Genomic DNA, 13,265 nt, shown 5'->3' with positions numbered 1-13,265 from the left:
TATGAGTGGAGTCGCTGCAGGAACTCAATGTTGTCCTCGCAGCGCTGCCACCTATGATACCGGGGGGCACTCTGGCTGGATTACAGGACATGGCGGGTCGGGTACTCCGCAGAGCATGATTTAGCACGCTTCGGCAGAGCCACGCCATCTCGGCCGCTGAGTACCCGTGTTCCTTGAGCAGCGCTCGTGGTGTGTTTAGGTGAGTCGAATACTTTCAGTCTCAGGAAGTATCTCCCCGTACACGTCCTGTGATAGCGATGCTCCTTCGTACATTCGGACTTCATTTGGACCGCAAGCAGATGTGCCGCGTTCGTTCGCTGCCATGGGCAGATCCGACGCCGCTTTCACATCCGTTCCATTCGGTGCCCGTGGTGCACGACGACTTCATCGTTTCCTCCCCAATATTCTGGCACGCCACCACATCGGACACGAGCTAGCCCTGTTTGCCAGGAGCGGCTGACTCATTTTCGGCGCCCACATAGATGGTCTCACATATCTGTTTCTTCCAACACCCAACCCCTTTCCGCCATCGCCTTCTCGAACCGCGGCCTCAGCTGACCCTCAGGCTCATCTTCAGATACACGAGCGCTAAAAGCGCCACTGGACTCGCTGGCGCGCCAGGACGCGCTTCCGCATGTAACGGGGGCATACTGTTCCCACTCAACGCCCGTGCGTCCGTACCTCGACTCCCACGACAACGGAGTTTCGACGCGGACGCGTACTAATAGTACTGCCTGGACAGAGACCAAATGGATCCATCGGAACTCGGTTTCGCTTGCACTTCAAACGTACTCATCGACGCTGGCTCGCGTCGCTGCCGAGTCGTCTGCACTCTCGACGCATGGGAGCCTCGTCGTCGTATGGTCTTGCTCGCGCGGGCCACCGGTCTGAGATGCGACCCGACGGCCGCACAGGCAGCTGGTGTCGACAAGGTGCGGATGCACTCATGGACCATGTTTGAGCTGAATTTGAATGTGCAGTGTCCCTGGCAGGGGGAGCATTCTCCATCACTCCGAAGACCTCCCCCTCAAGCTGCGGCACTGCGCCTCGGCCGTCGCGGACTTAAGCCGGCGGGCACGTACCGCCTTTTCCTCCCGGCACGGGCTCGTCGAGATATCGTGGTCAGTCGATGTTATCTATACCGGAGAGCGTGTTGAACCTCCCACACGTGCCCCATTCCGCCGCAGGGACATTCAATGGGTACACAGACCGGATGGGCGTTGCGCAGTGCGGGTGTGATGAGCGCAGTACAACCCTCGCCTGTGCTGTCGCCGTAATTTCCTGACGTGGGTTGCCATCGTTCGGCCAAAGGTGACCGTAGTGCTCGTGGGAGCGCGGGCGACTCGAGACAGACACACAAGTGTAAGTCAGGCGATGTGTGCCATACCGAGGTCTCCATTCCGCAAAGCCGTCTCTTCCTCTGGTTGTATTTCCGAGCTGGGTTGGAACTAAGGGCCGGCGCGGAGGTGATGGAGTGAGTTAAGCGTTCTTTCGAAAACAAAAGGCGTCTTCGTGGCACATGCAAAAGGCCAGTGAAAGTTGTAGTCCTGAAAGTGGTGACTGACAAGGTCTTTTTTGGTCATCCTCGTGTAGCCGACACGGCGCCCCTCGAGAGCAGACCTCTATGGTAGGCGTAATCCACAAGCGTAATTACCATTCGGACTCAGGTCACAGAGCGGAAGCAAAGGGGCGTCGTCGGAAAAGATGCCCCGAAGCACTGACAAAGCCTCAATGGTCCTCAGGGTCGTTGATGGGTCTTCTCTACGCTGGGGAATGCCGCGACCGACACGTGACCGATTTACTGGTATCGGAAGCTTTCCCTTGGGCCCGGCTGCCCGAGCTGCAAGTTCCATCTTCCCACCGCCTCCATAAACGTCGACACGCATATGTATGTACGGCAACAGAGCTGTGCTTTTCCGTCACAGGATGGGGATGCATCCCCGCGAAAGGCTACCAGGGACTTGGGCGCAAGAAGCAGCCTCAGCGTACATATAAACCCTGTGAGCGACGCTGGGGCTTGCCAGTTCTCTAACCACTCCGCGGTCCACTCCTCAGGCCACTCCCTAGACCCGCTACCTTCTCTTCTTTAATCAGCGCCCACAGCCATGAAGTCTTTCGGTACCTTGTTTGCTGTCATCCTTGCGGCGTCTCAAGGTGAGTTGATGACTCGTACTATCAGTCGCTCCGAATATTGACGGATACATTCGTTTTCTGTGTAGCATTCGTTCTCGCTAAGTCGGAATCGTCGATCAACCTCGTCAATGCGACGTCGACAAACCCTGCCAACGCGACGTCGACCAACCCCGTCAATGCTACGTCGACCAATCCGGTCAATGCGACATCGACAAACCCCGTCAATGCGACGTCAACCAATCCAGTCAATGCGACATCGACAAACCCCGTCAACGCGACGTCGACCAACCCAGTCAACGCGACGTCGACCAACCCAGCCAACACGACGTCAACCAACCCAGCCAACGCGACGTCGACCAACCCTGTTAACGCGACATCGACCAACCCCGTCAACGCAACGTCTACCTCTACCGCCGCCACGAACAAGCTCAATGGGGAGGGAAGCAACAGCGCGTTTACCGGTGCGTCCATCGACGTCCAGACCCGGGTCGCGGCGATCCTCGCGGTCGGGGCTGCCGTCGCATTCGGCTTCTAGGGCGCCGTTGTCGCGGAGGGGTGGTAGGAGCGGGTGTCGGGTGTCACGACGGCGGAGGGAGATGCCAATGTGCAACGCGGACTGGTCATGACCTTTTCATACGCTCCTTGTTTTTCGTGGACATTGATGGCACACGGTTTGTCGACTCTTCGTCGCGCGTTGGTTCCCATGCTTTCCTGATTTCGAGTGTTTCCACTCGCTCTCGATCGACTCCCTGAAATCTGCCTTGACCCCGACACGCACGCGGAGGCATGCTCTATCCGCGCGGAGCCTTGGCGCGAATGGCGACGGCATTCTCCGGGACCTTGTTTCTCCCCTCGTCCTCCTCCGTATACACGCTCGCTGTCGTCTTAGGTAGCGATTTCCCCCTCCGCTTGACGTGAAAACATGCCAAAAGATCTTCTCAGTGCTCACGCCCTCAGGCATAGCGTTTGGTGAGCACAGGGCTTTTCGTGTCGTTGTCCTCCCTCTCCGACTTGCGTGCTGTCCTGGCCGCTGGTGAAGCTCTTAGTGATCACCGATTGAATAGCGGGTGCAAACGATTGTATAGATCCCCCTTTGTTCCGACCGGACGGCTCATGAATGCATCCTGTTTTTGGAATTGCTTGACGAGCTGCGACAACGCTCAGGCAGGCTGTAATAGCTCCCGAAGACAGAAGATTACCGCATCCGACGGGAATCAACGGCACCGCAGGCGGCGCGACAGTACAAACCACCCATACGTCCTGGCAGTCCATATTATAATGGTGAGAATCGTCAGACCGGAAATTGTCGCCCTGCGCGAGATGGGTAGGTGGCGGATGCAATACGCAGGGGTCTGGGAAAAGGGCGCGGGGAGACGCGCCCGAGCCTCACGTCGGGGGTGTCAAGGAAGCTGCGCGGCGCAATCATTAGAGTGTCGTAATCCCACATTCACAGGTCTCGCAAGCGAATAGGGAGCTCACAGTCTCCGCGCAATCTGCACGCCCACGTCCAACGCTTGCGCTCAAGGATGCCTTCGACCTAACGCTGTACCAGGAAGAGGCGGACGAGGTGGTGGCCGAGTCGGCGGAAAACCTGAAGGCACCCAGAGACAAAAATGAACGCTTCGCAGCGGAATGCGCATGCGCAATCGATGGTAAGGATATTGAGACGCGGGGCTCGTGTGTACACAACGTTCGTGGAAAAAGCGGTCCGCACCGCCAGTCGACGCTACAGACACTCACTCGTCAACTAAAAATACTTGATACGGCCACTTATTCACCGGGGCTCGGAGTCCGGAACCTTCGCGGAGTATGCGGTACTCGCTCGCTGGAAGGTTGAATACAATTGGGTGATGATGTTGGAATCTGCCCGCATACTTAGCAAGCTCGGTCGTACGGTACCAGCGCTTAGTCATCCCGTAGATAGCCGCCGCCCCTCGTCCCGCACTCGCCTCACGCGTTTGCCCTTCCCCACCGCCTCGTTCTCCCCCGCGTCCGTCTGTACTCGCCTCCCGGTGCCCATAGGGACCAACCGCGTGGTATCGATTGCCTTTACCCCCTCGTCCGACCCCGACCGAGCCGCCGACTTCTAACACAAACGCGTACCCTTGCCCGGAGGTCATTCCGCGCCCGCGCCCGGCCTACTCGTTGTCCGCGCCATCCGATCTCGACGATCCGAAGCCCCCTCCGACCCGCGATCACCTTTCGACCCCCGACCCGTTTGCGATCCTCCGATCCCGCTTTCTCCCCGCCGATCTTCGACCCCCACACCTCCTATCGCAAGAATCGCCCCTCCATCTCCACCGCCCTCGCATCCGCCGCCCGCGCCGCGACCGCCGCCGCCGCTGCTCCCGCTCCCACTAGTGTTCCTCGTGGTCGAGTCCCGCATTCAGGAAGCGCGCCGCCTCAGCCATGGCACCCGGCCCACCGCCTGCGCCGTTCCGGAGTTGTTTGGAGAGTCCCATTGTGGCTGTCTCTTACTAGGTTCACGGGACATTTGTACGTTTTGATTTACGATCCCCTCGCGCATTTTCTCGTTTCCCCTTCTCGCCTCCGTGCTCCCCTGTCGGCATGTTGTGGTTACTTTAGCCGGCCGTCATTGGCGTGCTCGACATCGTGATTCGCTTGCTCTCCTGAGGTTGTAGCTGGTCGCCCGCATCATCGTCTTGATCCCCTGTCCCCGATCCTCGTCACGTTGATTTTGTTTATTCGATTCTATGCCCCTGTCTCTCCTCGATCCAGCGTAAACCCCGATCCATCGTATCCGATCCAGCGTAACCGACCCATCGTACTCGAACCAGCGTAAACCGATCCATCGTCCTCGAACCAGCGTAACCGATTCAGCGTCTTCCTCGATCCTTCGTACTCGACCCATCGTCCTCGATCCCTCGTCCTCGACCCTTCGCATTTTGTACCACCGTCTTCCCCTCGATTTGTGCTCGTTATACGCCCTCGCTTGTGGGGGCCTGTTGGAATCTGCCCGCATACTTAGCAAGCTCGGTCGTACGGTACCAGCGCTTAGTCATCCCGTAGATAGCCGCCGCCCCTCGTCCCGCACTCGCCTCACGCGTTTGCCCTTCCCCACCGCCTCGTTCTCCCCCGCGTCCGTCTGTACTCGCCTCCCGGTGCCCATAGGGACCAACCGCGTGGTATCGATTGCCTTTACCCCCTCGTCCGACCCCGACCGAGCCGCCGACTTCTAACAGATGACTCGGCACTCACCTCGTTGTGCTCTGAGGGCAAGCTCAGGACATAAGTAAGTCTTTAGGAGACGCTCGAGTGGGTGGCCGCGCGATGACATCGCTTTCGGCAGGCGCCGTAATTGCCACGTGTGGGTTTTGATATCGAGCGATCTGGCGAATCATGACCCGCCTCCTCCTCCTCCTCCTCCCCCTTCTCCCTTCCCCCGACTCGTGGCAGCTCGTGGCGTTCTGCAGCGCAGATTTCCAGGATCCGCTCGATTTCCGTTCCTCCCTGTGTGAACAAGTCCCATAAAGTGGCTTATTTCATGACGATGTGGGGTTCCAACCCCGGTGTTTTTTCGTCTTCACCAGTGGAACGCCGCATTTCCTCCGTGGAAGGTGGTGTGTGCACACTGCTTTAGTATTCTACGCGAAAGTCTTACGCCTCCCTAGGAGATGACTCCTCGAACTCGACGGGAAACGCGGACATCGTCGCCGTAAGCAAGTACGTCTGCGCGTGTACTGTCAGTGTATGAACACTCGAACACTTACGGGCGTGAACTTTCGTATCCCCTTGCCCTCCTTGCATTGCCCCTGCCCCACGCTGTCAATTCGCAACCTGAACTGCCCCACCCAGACGCTGTACTGCCGGCCAGCTCTCCCCGCATCTTCGGGTGCAGATCACTGCACGGCAACAGACAGACCGCGGTGACGATGTTATCAAAGTCGTCTCCGTTCCAGCTGGAACCTCGTTTGGCTTTGCTTTGTCTCTGCATGCGGTTCAGGGAAGCTTCCCGATGTGTTAGGTAAGTATATATGGTACTTTGATCAGCGGCTATTGATCACCGGTTGCCCTGTGCCCAAACCTGCTACAGTGTTGCCACCGAGACGGGGATTATTCCCCGTGGTGGACAAACTCAGCAGTGCGTGACGGATCCGAGATGTGCGGCGGGGTAAAGAAGCCTTCCATGTTCTCCTTGTTCTCCTTGTGCCACAGGTTCTGTGAGTGTGCAGGGCTCATTCTGCGGCCATGGGGTAGGCTTTTGCTCGGAGCTCGTCATCGCAGAGGGTCGTCGAAGATGTGCAGCACCTAGGCAACACATGCTCGGGCAGGCAGAGTAGAAGTTGACGTGTGGGCAGCGGCGCCGCTCTGCTTGATCCTACAGGCGGTCCCGCGATCCCGTGGACCGCGCCGATTGAAACCACTCAGTTTGTGGGAAGGCACAGCTCGCCGTTTCCCTCATATACCGAGCCCGTCGTTGCAGCCTGCCCATCTCTTACCCGCCATCCTCCCCACCCGGCTCGCGATACGAACGCATACCTCGCCGTCCTTCGTGACACTACTGTTTTACCCCCTTTTGACTTCACCTCAAACATGCGTTCGTTCAGCATCGTCCTTGCTGTGGCTGTCCTTGCGGCTCAGGGTACGTGATGCCAGTCCACCTCGCCCTGTCCCCGGATTCGGACCTTCATGCGCGTTGCCCAGTCACTGCGGTCGTTGTGGATGACCTCCAGGTCCGCTCTGAATCAACGTCGATCGGCCCCAGCTCGACCACTTCGTGAGCGCTCATGGTTCTAATGCATTGACCGTTCGCACTAACGCCATGTCAGCCTTCCGCCCACTACCGGAACGACCATCATCGACAGCTCTCCCGGCAGTACTAACCCCACTACCACCGCCGCCAGTGTCACCAGCTCCACTTCTATTACTGGCTCCGCCGGAAACCACGGCACCAGCACCGCGTCCAGCTCTACTGGTTCTCACAACACCTCGGTGACGTCCTCCTCCTCGACCACCCAGTCTGTGACTTCCTCCACATCCCAGACCGTCCTGAGCGCCCCTCCCACCTCGAACGGCACCAGCTCCGCCCCTTCCACCGGCACCACCTCAAAGAACCCCGCGAGCACCTCAGGCTCGTCCACTCAGCCGAGTACGACCCCCGGGGGGACGGGGGGCGCGCTGGGCACGTTCGTCGACGGGCGCGTCGGCGCCGCTGCGGTGTTCGTCGTGGGCGCTGCGGTTGTATTCGGCTTCTGAGGAAGAAGAGACGCGAGCAGCGGGGCTCCGCGCTTCGATTCGGGCGGGCGAGGCGTTGTACCATCGCCTTTGGAGACTCGTTTTCGCCGTCCGAGACTCGCGGCCCCTCCCTCCCTACCCTTCCTCTTGTTTTATTTAGGTGTGCTGTCGCGGCCTACACACCTGGACTTTTGTGGGATTTGCCAACTATGCTTTGTGTATTACAGCGCGGTCGCGTTTAGGACATTGTGATGTATACCAGCTTCTGTAGAGTGCTCTCAGAATCACAATGTTCACAAACGCATCGCTTGTTGCTATTAACGTGAGCCGGAATCGAACTGCGGGACTCGCGGAAATGGTGTTGAGGCGTCTAATCGATGCTCCCGGGCGGTGCGCTGGCGCCTAGCTGCATTCGGCCCTTCTCCCATGACTCCGACTGTCGCGCACATGCGATTCCGCTATGTGAACCTCCGAGAGCCATGCTGCAAAGACGGTCAACGCGGCCCGGACACTCAGGTTGATTGTAACCCGGAGCAAAGTCCCACAATTGACGGACACTTGCACGGCATCCAGCATGGCACGGACTCGACTACTAGTCCTCACCAAGCACTCTCAAGACAAAACTACTTCCAACACCGAGCTCGATGACCGCACAACAATGCGCCTCACTAGCGCCCTCTCAGTCCTCCTCGATTCCGTGCTGTGTGCCGCAACCGAGTGTGCAGCTACTCTCCCCGAACCGAGGTCTTTTGCGACCGGGATATCGTACGACGGATTCCACAACGTGCGTCTGCCTCTTCCTACCGCCTCCATCGTGTCTGATCACCTCCGCAACTCGCAGTGCTCTCCGCGACTGCCGCCCCCGCCGCAAAAGCTGCAAATGCTGCCATGTCCGCCGCTGTCGCCTCCGCTGCTGTCGCCTTCGCCACGGCGGTGCACCCCAACCAGGACTTTGCGCTGTCGGCCGCGACTTCCGCCGCGCGCCCGTCTGCTGCCACGGCGGCGGTGTGTCCCTCCGCTGCTGTTGCCGCATTCGCTGTCGTCGCCGCGCGGTCCGCCGCGGCCGTCGGTCCCATGCACAGCGCCGCCGCGTCTGGTGCCGTCGTAGAGCATGCCAGCGCTGCCGTGGTGAGTCCCAACGGCGAAGTGGACGCATGAATGGCGATATACTGACGCGTTTGTGTGCACAGGAGGCGGACGTCTTACCGTCGAGGTCCGCGAATTCGCGACAGCGGATGGACCGTATCGTACAGAACGCACAGTTTCTCTTTGGTACCGTTAGTTCTGGCTTCGTCGTCCCTCCTTCAGCGCCATTAACTCTTGTCTGATATCCAACGCTCTACTTGCACTCCTCGCCCCGCCGACGACGATCCCAAACGGACCCACAGACGGCGTAAGGTGCTCCTCCTCGGCTGTCGGGCGTGGCGCGATCTCATCGGGTCTGCGCCAGATCTATGGACTTTCCTCGCCCCAAACATGCCCCAACGACTCTACGAGCTCGTCCTGTCCCGCTCCAAGCATGCCAGGCTGGATATCCCCTTCGACTGGGAGTCGGAATGGTTATTTGGACATGTCCCTCTCTCCCCCGATCTCACACCTCTCATCCTTCCCGAAGAAGACGTTCCGAAAACCGGTGACGATGATGGCGAGTTAGTTGACGAGTGGATCGTCCCGATAACATTCCTGGTCGGAAGCTGCTAGGACAGCCATCGTCGCTCACTCGCACAGGACGTGCGCTCTCTCGTTATCAGACGATGGCGCTCGCCACCCCCGCAAGTACTCGATGCCGTTTCTCGAAGCCCTCTTCTGCGATCGAGCCTGGCCCGTTCTCGAAGCGTTGTGTGCAAACCGTGTACCATCAGTGTCCACGGAAAGTAAGGAGCGTATGAAAAAGATCGTGACTGGTCCGTTCTGCCCATTTCCATCTCCCTCCGCCGCCGTGACACCCGACACCCACTCCCGCTACTCCTCCGCAACAACGGCGCCCTAGAAGCCGAATGCGACGGCAGCCCCGACCACGAGGATCGCCGCGAGCCCGGTCCGGACGTCGACGGACGCACCGGCAAACGCGCCGTTGCCTGCGTCCGGCTTGGACTGGTTCGAGTTGCTCGGGTCCCGTTCAACATGGCAGTGGTCTGGCTCGCGGCGGCGCCGGAGGAGGTCACGTTCGCGTGGGAGCCGCTCGCGAGGGAGGAGGCGTTGGAGACGTGGGTGGACGTTGCGTTGGCGGGGGTGGTCACCGTCGCGCTGGCGGAGTCGGCCAACGTCGCGTTCGCGGTCTCCGCGGCAGAACTGTCGATTGGGTCTGCGGGGTACGTGGAGGACGGGTCGTCCGAGTGTACGTGGCGGATGGGCCGTCGGTGTACGTGGTGGATGGGCCGACGGTCGAAGAGAGTGCCGTGACGGACGGCGATACCGACTTAGCGAGAACAAGTGCTACACAGAAAATGAACGTATCCGTCAACGGTCGTAATGACGGATACTACGAGTCGTCAACTCACCTTGAGACGCCGCAAGGATGACGGCAAGACGGTACCAAAAGACTTCATGGCTGTGGGTGCTGATTAAGGGAGAGAAGATAGCGGGTCTAGGCAGTGGACTGAAGAGTGGACTGCGGGAGCGGTTAGAGAACTGGTAAGCCCCAGCGTCGCTCACAGGGTTTATCGATAGAGCTTAATTATATTGTAACCGGGCGCGCGTCAGTTCACGATTACCAGTAGTAACTACTAGTAAAGCACTGTGGTAGGACCAAACGCGTCGCATTTGTCTCGTTTAGTGCATGGCGGGCAATGCGAGCACTTACCACGGTCTACTGGTCTACTACTAAGCTACTACTGTTCAATATTGCGACTCGCAAAACCGTACGATTATCGTAGAGTTACTGGTACAAATGGTACGCATAGTCGGCCGCTACCTACGTTCGTGGTAAAGCAATACTACATTGTTCTGCAACACCCAGACTACCGAGCACTGCTCCTCGTCGCGGGTCCAGAGCCGGACGTCGCCGCCTTCGCCCTCGGCCTAGGGGCGCTGTACACGCGTCAGCATGTCTACCGTGCGCTCCCAAACGAAGTGACTTACGGCTTGCTCGATTGCGCTGTCTTCTGTCGCTTCGCCCCTCCGTTCGCCGACGCGCTGTCGTTGCCCTCAACCGCCTCGGCTTTGCGCCTGAGCGTGCGCGTGTTGATGCTCGCAGGAGGGGAACGGGGGGGCTGACCACCACGAGCGCTGCGCCTCGGCTCGGCCGTAGCAGTCTCAGCAGCTGCTCGTGCCACTGCCCTCGTCGTTCGCCTCTCGGGCTGGTCGAGCTGCAGCGTCCCGTGTTCGCGCGCATTCTCGTCGCAGCGCCGCGTGCCTTCCTGTTGCCCTGCCTGCTCCGGAGCGAGGCGTGAGGCGTCCCTGTCGGCGTGTTCTTGAACCAGGTGCTGGATGTGAGCTCGGGCCTCTCGAGTGAGTTCTTCTTGCAATTCGCGCTCTTGCCTCTGAATGTCTTGCTCGCGCTCGATGCGAGTGCGCTCTTCGGCCTCGATGCGGGTGCGCTCTTCGGCCTCGCGCTCGACGCGGGCATGCTCTTCAGCCTCACGCTCGATGCGAGCGCGCACCTCGGCCTCGATGCGGGCGCGCTCTTCCGCCTTGATGCGAGCGCGCACTTCGGCCTCGATGCGAGCGCGCACTTCGGCCTCGATGCGAGCGCGCTCTTCGGCCTCGATGCGAGCGCGCTCTTCGGCCTCGACGCGGGCGCGCTCTTCGGCCTCGCGCTCGACGCGGGAACGCTCTTCAGCCTCACGCTCGACGCGGGCATGCTCTTCAGCGTGGAGACGGGTGCGCTCGAGGCTTTCGCGTTCTTCGGTCTCGCGGTGAGCGCGCTCGTCCTCGACGCGTGGTTCGCCCACTCGATCGCGCTCGTCGACTTCATGCTCAAGCGACTCGGGCTCTATGAGCGTGTTCTCAGGGCCTGATGGTGTAGCGACGCTAGAAGCGGGAGCGTGGAGGTCGGGAGTTAGGTCGAGTGGCGGTAAGGGGGGCGAGCCTAGATCCCACACGCGGGCGTGTTTCTCGATGCGCTTTGCCGGTGATCGGTAGATCGTTTGCGTGTTGTAGACACCGGCGGTGGCGGGCTGGGGTGGAGCAAGGTCGCTCGGGAGGAAACGGAAGGCGTCGGGGGTGCCTTGGGCGTCGTAGAGCCGCTGGTATAGAGTGATGAATTCGGGCAAGGGCATGGTCTCGAAGCCCTCGATGCCGGCGTCCTGCCAGACATCCGCGATGGTATGCTTCTGTCCAATATCGGCGACTCTCAGCGCGACCGCGGGGTCTTGAGGATGCGCCATACCTGCGGGTGTATGAACGAGAGCTCACGACTTTCGAGAGAAGACTTACGATATGCGGCCTGCAAGTAGTCGTGGACGTTCTTGAGAGCCAGCATTTGGGTAGTCGTTCTCGGGTCCCATGCAGGCAACTCGTTCTTTTCATCGTCAGCGGGAAAGTCGGGGTTCGGCGCTGAGGTACAGTTAGTCACGCGATTTGGTCGGGAGGAGGAGATGCACTCACGAATATGGGATTCCGCAAACCTGTGAATGCGGTCTCTCTCTGCAGCGGTCGGCCCTCCCTCGAACGCCCAAAAGTCTTCTTCCGTCTTGACGCCGCCGGACAGGCTGCCAACGAGTAAGCAAAGTAAAGCTCGCTTGAGAGATGGGTACTTACTACTCGAAATGCAACTCATTGTTAGACTTGCGTGTGATCCAGATCGTGGAGAAGGACGATTGCCCGGTGCCTGCGATATGGAACTGATCAAAGCTCTGTTCGAGCAGGGAGCCCATGGTCTCTTGGTTCCTGCTCGCAGGTCAGCGCGCTCTCATCAAATGCGAGGTATGAGACTTACTCAAAGACCACCTTCGGATCCGCGCGATGAGACTCCTCATGAGCGAGCTTTTTGTAGTAGTCCTGCACCTCGGTAGGTTCCTTCTCGAACGCCTGCGACCTGAGTGACGCACGCATCCCGGGGTTAGGACCGTCATACTCGGGGAGCTTCACCTTGTTCTTCGGATCTCGGGCCCACAGAACGAAGGCTGCGCTCGCTCGCTGAACCATCCGCTTGACTAGAGGCGTCGGTTCGTGTTTTTGAGCGGCGACGCTGCGGATCTGCGGACGGTGCTCGTCGCCGATGATCTTCTCGATCCGTTCTTGCCAGGTTTTGTGCTTCTGGACGTTGTTGAACCAGTGGCGGGATCTCTATACGGGGGTCAGGATGCGTCGACCGCGTTATGCGCCACGCACTCACCTCAATAAACCAGCTTGGTGTTGCCTTCGAGTCCGGTTCTAGACCCCACTGCTGTATGGCCTCGTTTGCGCGGTCAGTGATGAACTTGGTCTTCTCCTTGCGAGGTCGCTGCCTCCACTCTTCGTACCGGGTGGCGTAGTATTGGCGGTGAGTGGCGTAATGACCGTCCCAGTCTATACGAGCTCCGCGATCCTTCCCCTCAGCCGTCGCCTCGACCAGTAGGGGAATAGGGTCGGCACGCCCTTTGCCTCGGCGCTTCTTCACTTTCTTGGGCTTTGGTTCATCGTCGTCGGATGTTTCGACCGCGTCTTGGGTTGTCGAGGCCTTGACTTTCTTGTTCTTGCGACCCTTCTTCGAATTGCCAGCAGGTGGCGGAACACTCGCACCACCATCTTCAGTAGCATTGGGGTCTGGAGCAGGGGATGGGTTGCGCGAGGGCTTGTACGAGCCTGTCTCGTGCGCGCTTGACTCCGTGCGGGTGGGGGATGGAGAGCGTGATACGTCGTCGGACATGATGGTGGATGAAGGGCGAGGAGACGGACGAGGGAGAGAGGGGAGTGTAAGCAAGACACGAGGAAAGGTGCAGGGAGTGGTCTGGGACGCGACGCGACGCGTTGTCCGAGCACGTGTGGCAAGCACCGAGTGGAGCCAGAATGAG

At 59.5% G+C, this 13,265-nt stretch overlaps 4 protein-coding genes across 4 annotated transcripts; 3 read left to right on the top strand and 1 right to left on the bottom strand.

The window, feature by feature from the left end:
• Positions 1 to 2,105: 2,105 nt before the first annotated feature.
• On the top strand, positions 2,106 to 2,668 carry BXZ73DRAFT_98994 (uncharacterized protein; the record flags this gene model as incomplete). The annotated part of the gene is made up of 2 exons (XM_048027858.1): positions 2,106 to 2,154; positions 2,220 to 2,668. 2 exons carry the CDS (start codon positions 2,106 to 2,108, stop codon positions 2,666 to 2,668), a joined length of 498 nt encoding a protein of 165 aa, XP_047880128.1.
• A 3,612-nt stretch (positions 2,669 to 6,280) lies between these two features.
• Positions 6,281 to 7,350, top strand: BXZ73DRAFT_98993 (uncharacterized protein; the record flags this gene model as incomplete). Its single annotated transcript, XM_048027857.1, has 4 exons — positions 6,281 to 6,314; positions 6,479 to 6,736; positions 6,799 to 6,871; positions 6,924 to 7,350. 4 exons carry the CDS (start codon positions 6,281 to 6,283, stop codon positions 7,348 to 7,350), a joined length of 792 nt encoding a protein of 263 aa, XP_047880127.1.
• Positions 7,351 to 8,217: 867 nt separating this feature from the next.
• BXZ73DRAFT_98992 (uncharacterized protein) lies at positions 8,218 to 9,030 on the top strand (the record flags this gene model as incomplete). The annotated part of the gene is made up of 3 exons (XM_048027856.1): positions 8,218 to 8,457; positions 8,520 to 8,601; positions 8,780 to 9,030. The coding sequence occupies 3 exons, from the start codon at positions 8,218 to 8,220 to the stop codon at positions 9,028 to 9,030; spliced, it is 573 nt and encodes a 190-aa protein (XP_047880126.1).
• Positions 9,031 to 9,315: 285 nt separating this feature from the next.
• On the bottom strand, positions 9,316 to 13,120 carry BXZ73DRAFT_98991 (uncharacterized protein; the record flags this gene model as incomplete). Its single annotated transcript, XM_048027855.1, has 10 exons — positions 9,316 to 9,423; positions 9,495 to 9,748; positions 9,831 to 9,940; positions 10,294 to 10,359; positions 10,411 to 11,659; positions 11,707 to 11,826; positions 11,878 to 11,981; positions 12,031 to 12,159; positions 12,209 to 12,558; positions 12,608 to 13,120. 10 exons carry the CDS (start codon positions 13,118 to 13,120, stop codon positions 9,316 to 9,318), a joined length of 3,003 nt encoding a protein of 1,000 aa, XP_047880125.1.
• Between the last annotated feature and the right edge of the window lie 145 nt (positions 13,121 to 13,265).

The sequence above is a fragment of the Epithele typhae genome (assembly GCF_022376455.1).
Source record: "Epithele typhae strain CBS 203.58 chromosome Unknown BXZ73scaffold_10, whole genome shotgun sequence".
In the NCBI taxonomy this organism is placed as follows: Eukaryota; Fungi; Basidiomycota; class Agaricomycetes; order Polyporales; family Epitheliaceae; genus Epithele; species Epithele typhae.
Note: the sequence above shows the minus strand (reverse complement) of the source record. Positions and strands in the feature narration are given on the sequence as shown.